A 16,053-nucleotide genomic window follows, 5' to 3' on the forward strand; every position below is an offset into this window, starting at 1 on the left:
TATTAGTACATATTTACCAAAACAATGATTCATCATTCAGCCCACGGCTATGCACGTGTGGCTAGATAAATAGATTATGTTTTAGATATATCTGCATGAGTAACAATGCCAAATATGTATTAAAATATAGAGCAATGACCTCCGTCGTCATCTCAACATTATAAAGATTTATATAGTAAGCATTTTGTCACTTTATAAGTAACTAGCGACCCGCCCCGGCTTCGCACGGGTGCAATGCTGATACTAAATACACTACAGAAAAACTGTGAACGTTGTATATAAAAACATTACGGCCCGCTCCGGCTTCGCACGGGTATAAAATAGATAGCCGGGCGGCCGGCCGGTATCGCCGCAAAGGCTACGTCCCGCAATTTTTAAATCTGTAATATCTTCGAAAATATTCACTTAAATCATACGGTGTAAAGGGCCATATAGATCTATATTAAATGAACAATGTATTCAAGGTATTTAATTGGTTAAGGATTAATGCTGTATTGGTTAAAATCGCATCGAAAATTTGTCATTATTTGTCGTAAAAAGTAAATGACAAAAAAAAGTTATTGTGGGTTATCCATAAGAGATAGACATATACCATCGCGGACTTTTCTTTAGACCTTTTCAATGTGTATAATATTTAGTACATTATTTTGATAAAACTCGTAGGCCTCAGCCTGCGTTTGCAATGTAAGCGGAAAAAATGTAATTTTTTACGACATCACATTAGAAACCTCAAAAATAACAGTACTTCTCCACTATTTAATGGATGTTATTATACATATAAACCTTCCTCTTGAATCACTCTATCTATTAAAAAAAACCGCATCAAAATCCGTTGCGTAGTTTCAAAGATTTAAGCGTACAAAGGACATAGGGACATAGGGACAGGGAAAGCGACTTTGTTTTATACTATGTAGTGATGTATTTATAGTTATAAGATGCACAAGATTTCATCGTCAAATAAAAAATATGAATATCTTATCTAATGATATTAGATGTTGCAACACTATTTCATGTTGGATGTTTTCAGGGGCCCTAAATTTTTTAAGGAAACGTGTTGTAGTTCCGGCTAGCTCGGTCAAAGAATTTTATTGACTAGAAATGCAAGAAATTTGAATCTTTCCAACAAACCCGATAAATATGGTAATATGACTATAAAATACATAATCTAAAGCCGAGAATAGATCCTTTACAAGCATTGCATTACGTCGTTAATGAAGTTAAATATAGACTGAGAGTCTGAAAAACTATTTAGTTATTTACTACACAAATACAAACTATTGAGTACGGTGTTCTATGAAATACGAAGATAGTTTATTACAGGGTAACGTCATGTTGTCGATATATTAATTAAAACATACCCTATAAGAATCACATTTTAAAAAATCTGAAAAAAACAATTCTTGGTTTTCCGAACATTAAAAATAGTCTAAAATACAAAGGGGAGTCGATAAAACAGTCAAGTACTGAAAAGAGCTAACTCTTTTTTTTTTTCTTTTTAACGTCCCCTGCGTGTAATTAGCCACAATTTGCCCTATCGACGACGGGAAGATTAACTCTTAAACTCACCCTTCGACAGAATATTTTTTTATTTCAAGCAATTGCTATTTAAAAGATTTCAAACTAGAATAAAAAAATCATAAGCGAATAACATATCTACTTACAAACTTACAAGTAGGTGTGATGTCTGTTGTTAAAAATATATTTTAACCATATTTTAACAATGTAAGAATCAACTTTTTGCTACATGTAATATGCCTTTTGGGGCCAAAAGCAAATGATAATTTTATTAAAAACAGATTCCTACGCCAATTAAATTCACGGAATAATAAATACAAAAATACCGGAAATACGAAACTACTAAAAAGTTGTTTAATAGATTTTAAATGTTAGCTATTTGAATGACCTTATCTAATTCAAGTCTCTCGAGATAGTCTGTTGATGTATTTCATTTTAACAAATAGGAATATTATTTAGTATTTACACACGCATATATTTAATTGCTGTACCAATTTCGATGAAATCCTTTTCCTTAAACAGATTGAAGGCAATGTAAATGAAAATGATATAAGATCAACATACATATACAAAATATACACACATATGTACATAATTTGAAGTAAAACATGATCTATATTTACTCAGAAGCTTTAATAGATAATCTTATTTAAATATTTTATTACTAGCGGTCCGCCCCGGCTTCGCCCGTGGTACATATTTCGCAATAAAAGGTAGCCTATGTTCTTTCTCAGGGTCTAAAGATTGTCTGTGCCAAATTTCATCAAAATCGGTCCAGTAGTTTATTCGTGAAAACCATACATACATACATAATTACAAACCTTTCCTCTTTATAATATTAGTATAGATAGTATAGACATACAAATACGTACGTGCATAATTGATATTTTTTTTCTTTTAAGTCCGTTAACAAACTGTGAAGGTTCTTCACAGTTCAATCATCGTTAGTACAAAGCAAAACTTATGAGGGTCATTTAACAAGCACTTATGTTTAAAAACAACACGTAATAGTCATTTTTATGTTATTTTACACAAACGTGTAAAAACTCCTTTAATGATGTAAAAAATTCTAATAAAATTCTAAAAATTCTTCTTACTACTTTCTACTGCGTGTAGAAGTACCAAGATCCTTGCCGGATACATAAAGCTAACAATAATAAATACATTATTTTTGAAAATATAAATACATTTTTTTTGTTTTGCCATTGTGTTGACTATTAAAAAATATAAAAGTACCGTGCCACATTCGGCCAATCAATGGACATTGGCCACCGATCAATCATTGTAACTATGTTTGGAAAAGCATCATATATGAACTACTGTCTACTCTTGAATGGTGGTATAAACTGGCCCATAATGGACGATGGACTGGCCTATTTTTACGCACTTATCTAATCATAAAATAGTTTAAATGGAGTTCCTAATTTCACAACCTTTTGCAATTTTTTTTAGAAAGTTCGTTTAGCAGTTATAGTAAATTTGAATGACTTCTTTATTTTAGTTTATACATATGTAACACCAAAATAAGCAGACATCATAAACATCGGAAGATCACGAAATTATATAGAAAATGATTATCAACAAGCAGATCGACCGGTATATCATTTATATTATTTTATTCAGTCAACCTACATCTCTAGACTCTAATATATTTAAACATCATACAGTTCAGAAAAATCAAGTTCTTCTTCTCTAATTAATAAAAATACATACATGGGCACCGTACCTACGTTGTTTGTGTTTCATTGATACTTGGAAAATGGGAGAAAAATATGCCACGTATCGACTCGACTCGACATCGACTTGATAAAACTGGCGGTTTTCTAAAAGCAAAAAATTTAAATAAAAGGTTACTTGTCTGGTTTTAATTATTCGTGAATTTATAAACACAACACCGAATGTGGTCAAACAATGAATTTATCGCAATTTTAAAATTACTATACCTAGTATGTAGTTATGTATATCGGTATTCTATATAAGTAGGTAATAAAAAAAATTGACGTTGGAATTGACGCTAGCGCGTTCAAACGTACAAACTTACTTTTATTAGGGGTACCTCAGAAATGACAGCACCGATTAAAAAAAATCCCGGCAATAACACAAGCAATAATTTCCGTGGCCGGGGTGTACCTACCGCTAGCCTTATAATATACTAGTTTAACGCCCGCGGCTTCGCCCGCTTTGTCTAAAACCTAATAAATTATATATTAAAACCTTCCTCTTGAATCACTCTATCTATTAAAAAAAATCGCATCAAAATCCGTTGCGTAGTTTTAAAGATTTAAGCATACAAAGGGACATAAGGACATAGGGACAGAAAAAGCGTCTTTGTTTTATACTATGTAGTGATAGTGATATTTGCATAAAACCAAACTTGAACCAGACACACGAAAACCGTTACTTTTGATGTCTAATCTAATCTAAGAGTCGTCTTTTTAGAAACGTCCTAGATTTTAGATAATTGTTACAATTTATAACTGTGTCAATTCGTGCAAAACAAATACATAAATAAGTACAGTCATAGTCGTCTCATACGTAGTAAAAACTAAACTAAACTAAACACGGTTAAACTCATGAAATTATTTTATTGTCACCGATCCTTGATAAGTGTATTTTTTAACGTATGAATTAAATCTAGATCCGTTTTGAATGAAAGTCGAGTCTAATGCTGTCGGTTACATAAATATTATACTTTGCTTTCTCATGTTCTCTTTATAGGTACTATGTTGTTAGTCCCACAGGTTAGTCCCCTCTGCTCCCTTGACAGTCCACACATTTTTCAGAACATTTAAAAATACTTAAGTTCAATGTAAAGTTGGCAAACTTATAATCATTTTAATGAATGGAATAAATTCGTATAATATCATAGTTGCGGAAACATTTCAAACGTTTGAGGAGAACTCCAAACTCCAATTACTAGCACAAAATGAAGTATTTATTCAATGAGTTGTTGAAACTATAAGTAGCTTTCCGCGCGCCGCGGCCGATCGAGCAACAAAAAGCACCTTGTATCCGTCGCCAATGTCAAATGCATCGAAACCGGTTCAGCTGTTTCGGCGTGAAAATAAAACATACAAACATAAAAACACACTTTCTGATTTAGAAAATGCTTCTAAAAAATCTTTAATATAATATTATAAAAGGTGTCTCCATAGAAACATGTAAGTACTATTTTAATAATTATACAGTTCAGAAATAGAAACTTGAATAGAAAATAAGAACAGCAATGTGCATTGCCATAAAATCTTTCTAAGTCCATTGTAACACATTGTTTGTGAAGGTTAGTTTTTATTTGTTTCTACAGTATTTCACACCCAAGCAGCATCACAAGCTGTATAACAGCGCTATTAAAGTTCGTTTATACTCTTAATACTGTATTTCTTGGCTGCATGAAGGCTGTATAAGCGCTTATACAGAACTTATACCCCTGAAATTGGCACAAATTATGCAGCGTTTTGCGTTATATTAGCTGTACAGTAGCTGTATAAGCATAAAATAGGCTGCATAATAGCTGTTTTGCGGCTGTACTATGGTGTACGAGGAAACCAATACACTCCAATTACTACATTGTTACTCACTTGTTAAGCTTTACGCTGTAAAAAGTCTGTTGAATAAATAGTTACATAAAAGAATTAAAACGAAACAGAAGATTATTTTAATGATGGCGTTATTTTATAATCCATTAAGTGACATTTGTTGTAAACGCTATATTAATTGTGTTTAAAGATTTGGAGGTTTGATAGGCGCAGGATACAGTGCATTATCGTGCAAAAATAAGTTTATTGTGGATATATATATGTTTTGTGGTAAAAAATAAACGCGCCAGCAAAATAACAAAGGAAGAGATATTAAATAAGGTAAGTAAATATGGTTTTTATAGGTTAGAATTTAAAAATGTTTGAATTAATGGACGTAGAGCCTCATTGGTGCATGGTAGGTTATTGGACAAACTGAATATATTGATAAACATAAAAACATTAGTCTAATTTTTATGTATTCATGTTCGTAATCTTCGATTTGTAATTGATAAAATGGCGACAATTTGCTAAGCAGCCTAAATTCTATTTTGATGGTCTTATAGCATTAATAGCTGTACTATGTAGGTAATGGATACTAGTATTCAGCTTTTAGTGGTTGATGGGCTGTATAAACGAATAAATTTACTAATAATGTTGCATAGCAGTGTTTCGAACGTAACCTGTAACCCTTTTTAGGGATACGTAATATTAAGTGAAAAACCAAAATGCGCTGAGAGATCACATCACGTTTTCGAAAATAAACTATTAAAGTTACATATTTTTTATAAATTTCAAAGCAATTATTGTAGATTTGCGGCCTAGAATTTGTAAAGAAATATTTTGTTTTGTTTATGGATTAGGATTTTTAACTCGCTGCAAACTCGGTCATAAATTATCGGAACGAGACAACAGTATTGCTTTCTCTCTCCCACTTGGGAGAATGGCGCGATCCTTTTGTTTATGCGTAGAGATGTACATTACTGCAGTCGATAAGAATTATCGATACATTTGTGTTTCGTTTTTTACTTAGTTATTACATTTTTTCCGTCTAATTCATACAAAATTATCTGATAACATACATGCGCCCGCGCCGAGTACTCTCAACATAGGTTAAGATGATTTATGATCAATGTTGCAGCGAGTTAAAAACCCTAGCGCGGTCTAACCCTCCAGTAGCGGTCAAGAGCGCGCGCCACGTGCCGTTTTTAGATTTTCGCTCGCGGTATCATACTTGTGCACAAACATACTACGTACAACAAAACTAAAACAATTAGATATTTTATTTTAAAGCTCGTGTAAATTAATTGAATTCGGCAGTAATTAAACAAACATTCAGTGTATCCTAAAACTTTTTACAAGCGTTTATTTGTGAACGTCAGGTGAGCGGGTAAATGAGCTTCAATTGTGAGCAGATGTACATGAGAGGCATGTGCGAGCAATGTGGGGAATGTGCCTTATATTAAATGCAATTATGTGGCTATTGTAGAATAACCGCTATAAAAAAATTAAGTGAGCCGCTAACCTGATGACTGGCAAGTGTATTCTGAATTACTAACTATTCAAGGCTCACTTCATTTTTTTATAGCGTTTTTAGCCTCACAACTTATAACCTGTTATCGATCTGTCTGAAATAAAAACTACCTTCATGTTGTTTGATTGAACTAAATATATTTTTTGTATAGACTTGTAAATTGCATAAAATCTTGTTTTTAAAAAACCCTTTTATAATAAAATAAGTACTTACATATTTATTTATTTTTTAGGAAAAATGCCGTTCAAGATTGTGGAGACAGTGGAGAAAGGGAAATGTTTACTTTTCATTGTACCCAGTTTATGGGAAACAAATGGCATTTTGAAATGGCCAAAAAACTGCTTAGATGTGCGCAAATTGGTCATGAATGAAAATTGTTTACCTGCAACTGGATGGTCAGCCTCAAGGTGTCGAGTAAAAAGACACTCAATACCGTCCTTTTCGGAAGCAGAGAGAGAATTAGGGCTTATGCTTGAAAGAAGCGATACGGATGACACCGACAGAGAAATACAAAACAGCAAAGTGCAATGTCAAAAAGAAAACGTGAACTATAACGCTTTAGCAGAGCAGTTGGTTTGTATATTTTTCTTTTTACATTATTTTGATTAGTAGTGTGGTCTCAGCAAGTAAGCAGACGTACTCAAATTTTCAAAATCCGCACCCAATTGCATTTATACTTTAAATTTTATAGGTTCACTAGACGAACCTCCCAGTCATTGCACGGTTAGAATAAGTAGTTTTTATTGAGGATTTTCTTAAAACTTGCGAGGTCTTTTAGACCCCCTTAATGCCAGCTCATCGCAACATCCTTACTTTTTCCGCGAATGTCTACTAACTGTAAACTAAATTAAATTAACTTAAATTAAATTATGGGTCTAGCAGTTTTAGCGGTTTCGTGATGAGTTAATAAATAAGGCACAGAGCCATATTTGATATTTGACGATCGTTCAGCGATCCAGGCTCGTTGACAAGCGGCGCGTGGTTCGGCACCAGCGCGCTTTATACCTATTCAATACAATGATATTATATATAGATTCAATATGAATATTTTGTTTGAAATGTTTACATTCCGTATTAGACTTATAAATATTTTGCAGTTTTGATAACATTTTATGATGTTTTTGATAATATTTATTTTATGTTGTTTATGGTTGGTTTCAGGTTTTTAAGACACCAACTCTACCATCCACTTCATCAGCTTCAACCAAAATACTCGAACCCTTACATCCCGATCTGGACGCTTCAACTGCAACGGAATATATTGTTCAATACGTCGTGAATGAACCAGATGTAGAAACAAATTCGGGCAGCATGGTAACCTTGCACAATGAGTTTGAAACTCAAATTCCTATTCAAACCCAGCAAAATAATGATGTCAATCAGACTATTCAGTATCTACAAAAAATCTTGCAAAATCAATATAATATGGAACAAAAAATAAACATTCTGGAAAGTAATCAAAAAAAAATATTTCATAAATTGGCAAGCTTATCGGTACAACTAGACGATGGATTTTCCAAGCAGGATCTGAACAAAAATGCAGATGTGGTTTCATTGGCCGAATCCAAACTAAGATTTGATAGTGAAGCTTTCATCATAAAACCTATTGACTCTATTTCAGACCTAGAGAAGATGGAGTCATTTCTATTGGACAAAAAAAATAAAATTAAACTTTTAACACAATATTCTTTTGTATGTCCAAAATCAGAGGGCAAAGGGGCAACATGCGCCTATAAAATACTAGACATGTTTCTATCTCGGGAATTTCTGTGTAAATGCTCTTGGACAGGGGGGAGCAGGAAGAGCGAGGAGACTAAATTTGGTTTGAAAAAATACAAAAACATCCTTAACTTTTTCTTTGAACTTGTAAGGTCCTGGGATGGCACTTACACCCTGACTGATAACGAAAATTTTTTCAAGTCTGTATTAAAAAACTCTGGCAAGAGGAAACTGAATAAAAACGAAAGAGCCTCTACAAAAAGAATAAGGACAAAAAAAACTGGACCACAACAAGAAAACCAAAACGCCGGAAATCAAGAGGAAATACAAAATGATATGGAAACGAACGAAGAAAGCTCTGAAAATATAGCAAATGACGCAGAATCTATTGAACGAGAGGAGAATGAAGAATCACTTTGTTAATAGGTATTACTACCTATTAACAAAGTGATTCTTTAGCTATTACATCGGTTTTGATTGAGATTGTTTAGCTATCTACATCGGTTCAAAAAACGTAGAATTAAGTTGTTTTAAAAACACGTAATCTCGTGGCTGTGATTTTCTTATAAGACAAAGTAGTAATTAAACTATTATAAATTAGTATGTTATAAGACTGACGGAATGGAAAAAAACATTTTGTTAAGCTAACCTATTTTTTAAGAAGATACATAATCACTCAAAAAGACTGTGATTGTCCTTAAGACAAAACATATACCAAAACTTATTTTATAGTCTTTTACTTAGTATGTTAGTTTAATACTTACCAAAAACACATAAGTAACAACTAAAACTTCTTTTTATTTTGCATTGCATTTAATTTAAATACTTAGCTAATTAAAAATGAAAACTAAACAATTTTCAGTAAATTTTTTTTATTTAACTTATAATCCTCGAGGAAAACAATCTCCATAAGTTTCTACACTCTTTTTTACACCCTGTATAAACCGTGAAGTTTTAGTTATTAGTTATTAGGTTCCGTTAGTGAAGATATTTAATTCATGATTATGAAAATCTTTTACTTTGGGACTAACTCTAGCTCATATTCAAAAGCCAGCTGTTTGATTACAATAAATGACATTCTTACTTATATCAATACTTATTCGACTAATTTGTATGAAATAGCTATTTTTTTTTCAAGATAGTAAGAAGGCCCCTTAGTGAAAGTTGTTTATATTCATGGTTCTCCTGACAAACGGAACCTAATACTTAAATTTCACGGTTTATAGATAATATGTAGAAAATTACTTTGCTATGAGTATTGAAATTGTATTATTATGACTCTATTAGCGAAAACTGATAAAAAATAAAAAATCTATATAAATTAGAATGAATTTTATTTCTCTATCAAACTGTGTGCAAAAGGGGTATAAAATATAATTGGTTTTTATGTTCTATACATACTAGTTTCATTTTTACATCTTCAGGATTAACAATGGTCTCAATTTGCCCAGAGGCATGCAATTTGGCTTTGAATATATTCAAATATGACGATTTTATTGGTGATTCAAAAACTTCTGCTAAGTCTGTAATTATAAGAGCGCATATTTTTATTTTTTTCTCAAGCATAAATATTTTCTTTACCTCGAGAACCTGACCATCGTTGCATAAAAAATATTTATCTTTCGATTTTGGTGACAGTTTATAGTCTTTGAAATGTAGTGCAGTTAGTTTTTTATTGTTAGTACTTACAAATGGTTCATTAAATACGATTTTTTTTCTGCTCTGTACGATTTCTGAAGCTACTAAATCTTCACTAAATCTTTTCGCCACTTGAGCAAGAGGTTTGTGTCCGTGCCTAAGCATCCTTTTAATTAAATAAAGCTTGTTCTCGAAAGGATATGCACTGAAAGTATGAAGCGAACCGAACCGTTGTACTTCATCCACGATGTGTGCCACATTGTGAACGTTACTTGTAATATAATCTACTCCGTAAAAGACTTTAAAATGTTCAACAAAATACTGTAGGAACTCTTTTGCCAACGGAAGTAAATGAACATAGTTTTTACTAGTACATATTGTTATACCGCAAAAAAACGTCAAAAAATGGCATAATGCGTCATGTGACATCACATGTGGAAGTATAACAATGCTTAAATAAAGCAAGAATGATCTATATTCAGATGCTTTCCAATGGGAAAGACAATCTAGTCCTCTCACTGACCGATGAATTTCAGATGGCAATTTACATTCAGAAAGAAAATTAGAAACTGTTTCAATATCTTTGGCACACCATTTAGTTATGTACTTTCCAAAATTACCATTGCGCCAACCAACTAGTAACCGTTTCATTATGCCCAAGTCGACTAGATGCAAAGAATCTGCTACCGGGAAGTCTTCAATCATATCGATTCCTAATCGTAGTAAAGGTGAGTCTTTTTTATGGTGAGGTCCATACTTCTTGTCACGAAATTCTTGGTCAGTCCTCGGACGGCAGTTCATATCAGGAAAAGTTACTGTATGGGATGTATGTGAATATTCTCCTACGGTCACACATTTTAAGCATCCATGCTTTCCATTAAAATTGCATACACCTGAAAAATAAATTAATATACCATTATCAAAGTGACTTGTATTTAAATTATTCATATTTTATTCTCATAGTTCATTACTTAAGTGAAAGAAAAGTAGTAGCATTACTTAAGTGAATTGCAATCTTTTGATATTTATGCATAATGATTTACTTATATTCTACTGTTTCAATTCTATTACCTTTAATGTAAGCTCTCGCAGGAGAATCGCATATAAAACATCTTATTCCTATAGATACTTTACTCTTGATTTGTTCAACGTACATTCCATTTTTAATTAGGTTGTCAATTTCGTTAACAAAATCATTTAAATATTCGTCAATTTGCTTTGGTTTTCCAACACCAAAATAAATACCAATCACTAACGGTTCTACATCGGGTCTTTCAAATATAGTACATAAAATCGGCCAAAACTCTTTATTAGAACTATTAAATATTGGAAGACCGTCAAAATTGAAATTCAAACAAATTTTACTCGGAACGTCAACCCATTTTTCTAATATATTTTTTAAAGATTTAGTTAGGCCGTTATGCCAATATTCACCTCCTTGAATCGGTTTGATTTGTATTTGCTTTGCAGTACCTAAAATTGTTCTAGCATCGCATGGTAAAATTCCTGGAAATCTTAAGTTTATGATAGTAGCTAAATCATTCAATGCTACTTGAGCTATGTTTCTTTCTCTGGCCCAATTCTGTATTTGTTGGCGAAATAATAAATTTTTTTCATATTCACTTTCGCCGTCACTTGAACTGCTGCATGATAAAATGTCGTCATCAGTTGCAGAAGGTAAAGCTAATAAGTTACACCTGATATAACTTTGATCATTCACAATATTTTCTACGGAACCCCTTTCATTAGATGTCGACGGTATTGACGCTTGACTGTAGGTGATCTGATCTGTTGCAATATCTCCATGTTCCTCGGCAGTTATTTCATTTTGTTGATAATTTGTAATATTTAAATATTCCTGTTCAATCTTTCTTCTAATAGCACCAAATCTTTTTCGCTTTTTCCACATATTTTTAAAACAATCACAAAATACAGCATACAATCACAAAATACCGTACAATGCACAATAATTCAAAATGGCGACTGTCTATTATACAGATTAAGACAGTACTATAGGCGTCATTTATTTTTATTGCTGTTTATTACTCTCAAAGACAGAAATTAGACAGCTATCTTCAGTAAAAGGGTGTACAATTACACCATAAAAAGAAGCTGTAGAAGAGAGTTTGCCTACTTCATAATACAGAAATAAGATTTGAGGACCACCATGATACAGCTCTAAGCTGTATTAAGTAAGTGACGGTATGCAAAATGCAGCTATTGTACAGCTTTAATACTAAAATGAGATTAAAGCGTTACAGGAAACTTAAAGCTGTACATGACAGTTATCATACACTGATTTAGAACTTTAAGCGTACTTTGACTCCTTAATACAGACTTAATACAGTTAGAGCTGAATAATTACTCCTAAACCGACATTATAACACTACAATGTCTTATCAACGTTCTTATACAGCTGTAAAACAGCGTTAAGTGATACATTAGCTGCTTTTTAGGTGTTCATTACGCTTGGTTGCTGCTTGGGCACCGTGCATCTCTGATGTACTTACAGTACTGATAGGGAGATACAGACTACAGTCTTTAACAATAAACTAGTGACCAACCGCGACTTTACTTGCGTAAAAAAAATATGGTTTCCCATTCCCCATACCAATTACCCTATCATGTTTCAACCTAAGATTTCAACATTTTAAATAGTAACATTCAACGACCTGTTTCAAGGTCCAATATAGCAACATGAGATGTCAAAAAAAACCTTCGAATCGAATGCGAAATCATAACAAACAATATTTTATATGAAAACTAGCGGTCCGCCCCGGCTTCGCCCGTGGTACATATAAAAATAGATGTTGGCCGATTCTCAGACTTACCCGATATGCACAGAAAATTTCATGAGAATCGGTCCACCCGTTTCGGAGGAGTATGCAGACTAACATTGTGACACGAGAATTTTATATATAAGACTAGCGGTCCGCCCCGGCTTCGCCCGTGGTACATATGAATGTTACAAATGACGCGAAATTTTGTGGGTCATTTGTAACAGGATGGCGGTTCTACAGGAGTCTTAGTACCTACGCAATGACATAAAGAAAAATGATGGTCCGAACGCTGATACCGGATGCGTTAAGATACTGTAATATAAAATATAACAGTATCTTAAGATAAAATATTATAGTATCTTCACCGTGTGTGACGCGCTTAAGCCTTTTGATTGATGTTAACTAAATTCAAGTGCATAATATGACATGTCACCAAAGTGTCAACAAGATATCGAATCTTGTAGGGACCCGGACACTATCTCTCAGGTGTACTCAACGCATTAAAAAGGAGGGTCATTCAAATATTTTGTAATATTTTATCGATTAAAATGTAATTGTGATAAAATTCATTGATTGATAAGTCTCGAAATCGTACAAACCTCTCGCCCTTGTCCTCGCCCTAATTACAGGCATGTTGAAAAATAAATAAAACCATAGATTAGGCTCAATAAAAGAGGTAATTAGATTTTGGCCCCGAATTTAAGCGTATTTACCGCTCATTTGATAATTGTTGTAAAATGACTTTAAACATCCTTGCTCTTATAATATCTGTATTTTTTATAAATAATGCGTAGGTAGGTAGGTATCAGGAGAAATTATAAAACTGTAAGACATTTGTTGCAAATTAGTTACATGAAACCTATACCTATGTCAATATTACACTGATTACACGTTTTTTATGTTCATTTAATTCAAATAAACATTTGTTTTAAATTCGTTAATTGCTGTTACTAATACCTACCTAATACCTAAATAGAAAGCATTTCAACGTGAACAATAGCGTTCTTTAATTCTTTAAAACTTAAATAAAATGATAGTTTATAAACTACTAGCTTACCGCCCGCGGCTTCGCCCGCTTTGTCTAAAACCTATAAAATTATATAGTAAAACCTTCCTCTTGAATCACTCTATCTATTAAAAAAAACTGCATCAAAATCCGTTGCGTAGTTTTAAAGATTTAAGCATACAAAGGGACATAGGGAAGTAGGGACAGAGAAACCGACTTTGTTTTATACTATGTAGTGATAGTGAAGATACGAAATAAAGCATATTTAATTCTATAAAACCTCTCTTGAGATAAATGTAAAAGATAAGACAATTGATATAAACATTGTTATATTATAATGCAGTTAAACAAAAAATAATAATCGCTTTTGCAATGCATTCGCAAGGACCATGCACATTCCTAATTTAAATTTAAAAAAACGTAACGTTCCAAAGATACAATACTACCTTCTTGTATAAGCATGTAAAAATCTGGGTACCTAGTAATTAAATTATTTCTGAATATTGTAAATAAAAATACGTTAAGAAACTTTTAAAATCAACATCCACCACCATTTCAAATTTTCCAATTCTCTATTAACCATTGATTTACACATTCATTAGCATTCGTCTTCTCTAATTAAATTTCTTATTTCACTTTAAAATAACAATAAATAAAAAGAACAACGATGACACTAATTAATCATTATTCATAATCAAACGCGTGCATCTTAACCAGGTTCATTAAAATATACACATGTCAACAAATCGCAGAAACGACTTACCTTTACACGACTCACGAATACGGCCTAAGACGAGCACGTAACACGACCACCCCAAGACGACACTGAGACAACACTCGCGGACGGCCGCGGCGGCGGCTGGCGGCAACTAGGCAGTAGGCACTAGCCAGATCCTCCGGCACCCCGACCTACCTACCTTTTACTTTTAGTTTAATTGAATCCTCGCTACCCATTTATCTACTATTTACATAGAAAATTTATTTAACGGTCGTTTTTATCTCATTATTAATTTAACGGTCCGGAACGTTAGCAATGTATCGATTAGGGATTGGTTACAATAATTACAAATAGTTGTGCTAGATCCGTGACGATTAAAGAATATCTAACCCTCAACCTCATTTCATAATAAGGTACTAATTAGATTACCGTCGTAAAAATTGCAAATCAAGAAAGTAAGGTCGCTAAAAGAAATGCGATTGAATAAGTAAATACAATTATAGAAAGATTTCAATTTTTTTGAGACACTTCGCAAAGGACCAATTATTATTTAATTGCAATAGTTGAACTGATTAATAATTGTTGGTTTTAAGCACATAAAAATAATCATAAAAGTTTAATTGCACTAGGAAGTAGGGGAGACCGAGGGGTTTTGAAACAGCCTACTGCTGTTTGTTTAATGATATTCGAGCGAATCAATACGAGCAAGATAGATATAAATCATACTTTACAGTTTACAGCATATTGTATTTACTTTTTGCCTTCGTATTGTTGAATTGTAATGGTAATTAGGAGAAAACACCATGCATTGTAATCAGTTTTTATTTAAAAAATTAGGGGCAATAAAAAGTGAACTTTGAAGATTTTTACTTTGACACTTGTGACACTTTCGTTATGACTCTTTTTTTTTAAGGTATATTTAGGAGACCATGGCTCATTTTCTGGGGGCACGGTAGTGCCCCCGCCAAGACTACTAGCTGTGCCCCGCGATTTTACCCGCAGTGCTCCGCTCCTGTTAGTCTTAGCGCGATGACAATATAAATATATAGCTACCTATAAATAAATGGGCTATAAATAAATAATAATAATAATATGGCCTTCCTCGATAAATGGGCTATCTAACACCGAAAGAATTTTTCAAATCGGACCAGTACCTAGTTCTTGAGATAAAAAACAAACAAAAACACAAACTCTTCAGCTTTTTTAATATTACTATAGATTCGAGATCGAGAGTAATTAAGATATTCTTTTTTTTATAAATAAGTTATTTAAATATAAGTATTGTGCATAACCCATTGAGCCCCGAACGGCCCGATCGGTCCACGACACAATAGATTTTCTATTGTGTCTGTGATTCCGGGGCCTGAGTTAATAATATTAAATTGCAGCTTATAAACTACTAGCTTTCCGCCCCGACTTCGCCCGCGTTTTCAAAGAAAAACCCGCAGTTCCCGTTCCCGTGGGATTTCCGGGATAAAACCTATCCTATGCGTTAATCCAAGTTACCCTCCATTTGTGTGCTTAATTTCATTGTAATCGGTTCAGTAGTTTTTGCGTAAAAGAGTAACAACACACACACACATCCTCACAAACTTTCGCATTTATTGGTCTAGATCCGAATATAGGTC

The 16,053-nt window shown here is 33.0% G+C and overlaps 3 protein-coding genes across 5 annotated transcripts in view; 1 reads left to right on the forward strand and 2 right to left on the reverse strand.

The window, feature by feature from the left end:
- The window catches only part of LOC149910836 (facilitated trehalose transporter Tret1-like), a 60,105-nt gene extending 45,508 nt beyond the window's left edge, over positions 1–14,597 (reverse strand). For both annotated transcript variants that reach the window (XM_090119814.1, XM_090119807.1), the window contains exon 1: positions 14,471–14,597. The gene's annotated coding sequence lies outside the window, so the exon portion shown is untranslated. The remainder of the gene's footprint in view (positions 1–14,470) is intronic.
- LOC149910838 (uncharacterized) lies at positions 4,912–9,419 on the forward strand. 2 transcript variants are annotated; one of them, XM_090119615.1, is made up of 3 exons: positions 4,912–5,372; positions 6,797–7,137; positions 7,726–9,419. In XM_090119615.1, the coding sequence occupies exons 2-3, from the start codon at positions 6,802–6,804 to the stop codon at positions 8,704–8,706; spliced, it is 1,317 nt and encodes a 438-aa protein (XP_089975741.1). In that variant the 5' UTR covers positions 4,912–5,372; positions 6,797–6,801; the 3' UTR covers positions 8,707–9,419. The 2 variants fall into 2 exon arrangements, with proteins under 2 accessions (XP_089975741.1, XP_089975750.1); XM_090119624.1 differs by lacking the exon at positions 4,912–5,372 and having other exon boundaries at positions 6,504–7,137.
- Positions 9,613–12,400, reverse strand: LOC149910839 (uncharacterized). The gene is made up of 2 exons (XM_090119602.1): positions 10,993–12,400; positions 9,613–10,814 (listed from the first exon to the last, which is right to left on the reverse strand). Exons 1-2 carry the CDS (start codon positions 11,828–11,830, stop codon positions 9,628–9,630), a joined length of 2,025 nt encoding a protein of 674 aa, XP_089975728.1. The 5' UTR covers positions 11,831–12,400; the 3' UTR covers positions 9,613–9,627.
- Positions 14,598–16,053: the final 1,456 nt, after the last annotated feature.

The sequence above is a fragment of the Colias eurytheme genome, chromosome 1, assembly GCF_061535395.1.
Source record: "Colias eurytheme isolate Ceu_HAF_F1 chromosome 1, ilColEury1 Martin Lab GWU primary, whole genome shotgun sequence".
NCBI classification, from domain to species: Eukaryota; Metazoa; Arthropoda; class Insecta; order Lepidoptera; family Pieridae; genus Colias; species Colias eurytheme.

What these genes read in the sequence shown, in the direction of transcription:
- LOC149910838 (XM_090119615.1), top strand. Translation starts at nt 6,802, where the DNA reads ATGCCGTTCAAGATTGTGGAGACAGTGGAGAAAGGGAAATGTTTACTT. An exon ending in ACGCTTTAGCAGAGCAGTTG is followed by an intron (nt 7,138 to 7,725) that starts GTTTGTATATTT and finishes GGTTGGTTTCAG; the next exon opens with GTTTTTAAGACACCAACTCT.
- LOC149910839 (XM_090119602.1), bottom strand. Translation starts at nt 11,830, where the DNA reads ATGTGGAAAAAGCGAAAAAGATTTGGTGCTATTAGAAGAAAGATTGAA. An exon ending in TGCGAGAGCTTACATTAAAG is followed by an intron (nt 10,815 to 10,992) that starts GTAATAGAATTG and finishes TTTATTTTTCAG; the next exon opens with GTGTATGCAATTTTAATGGA.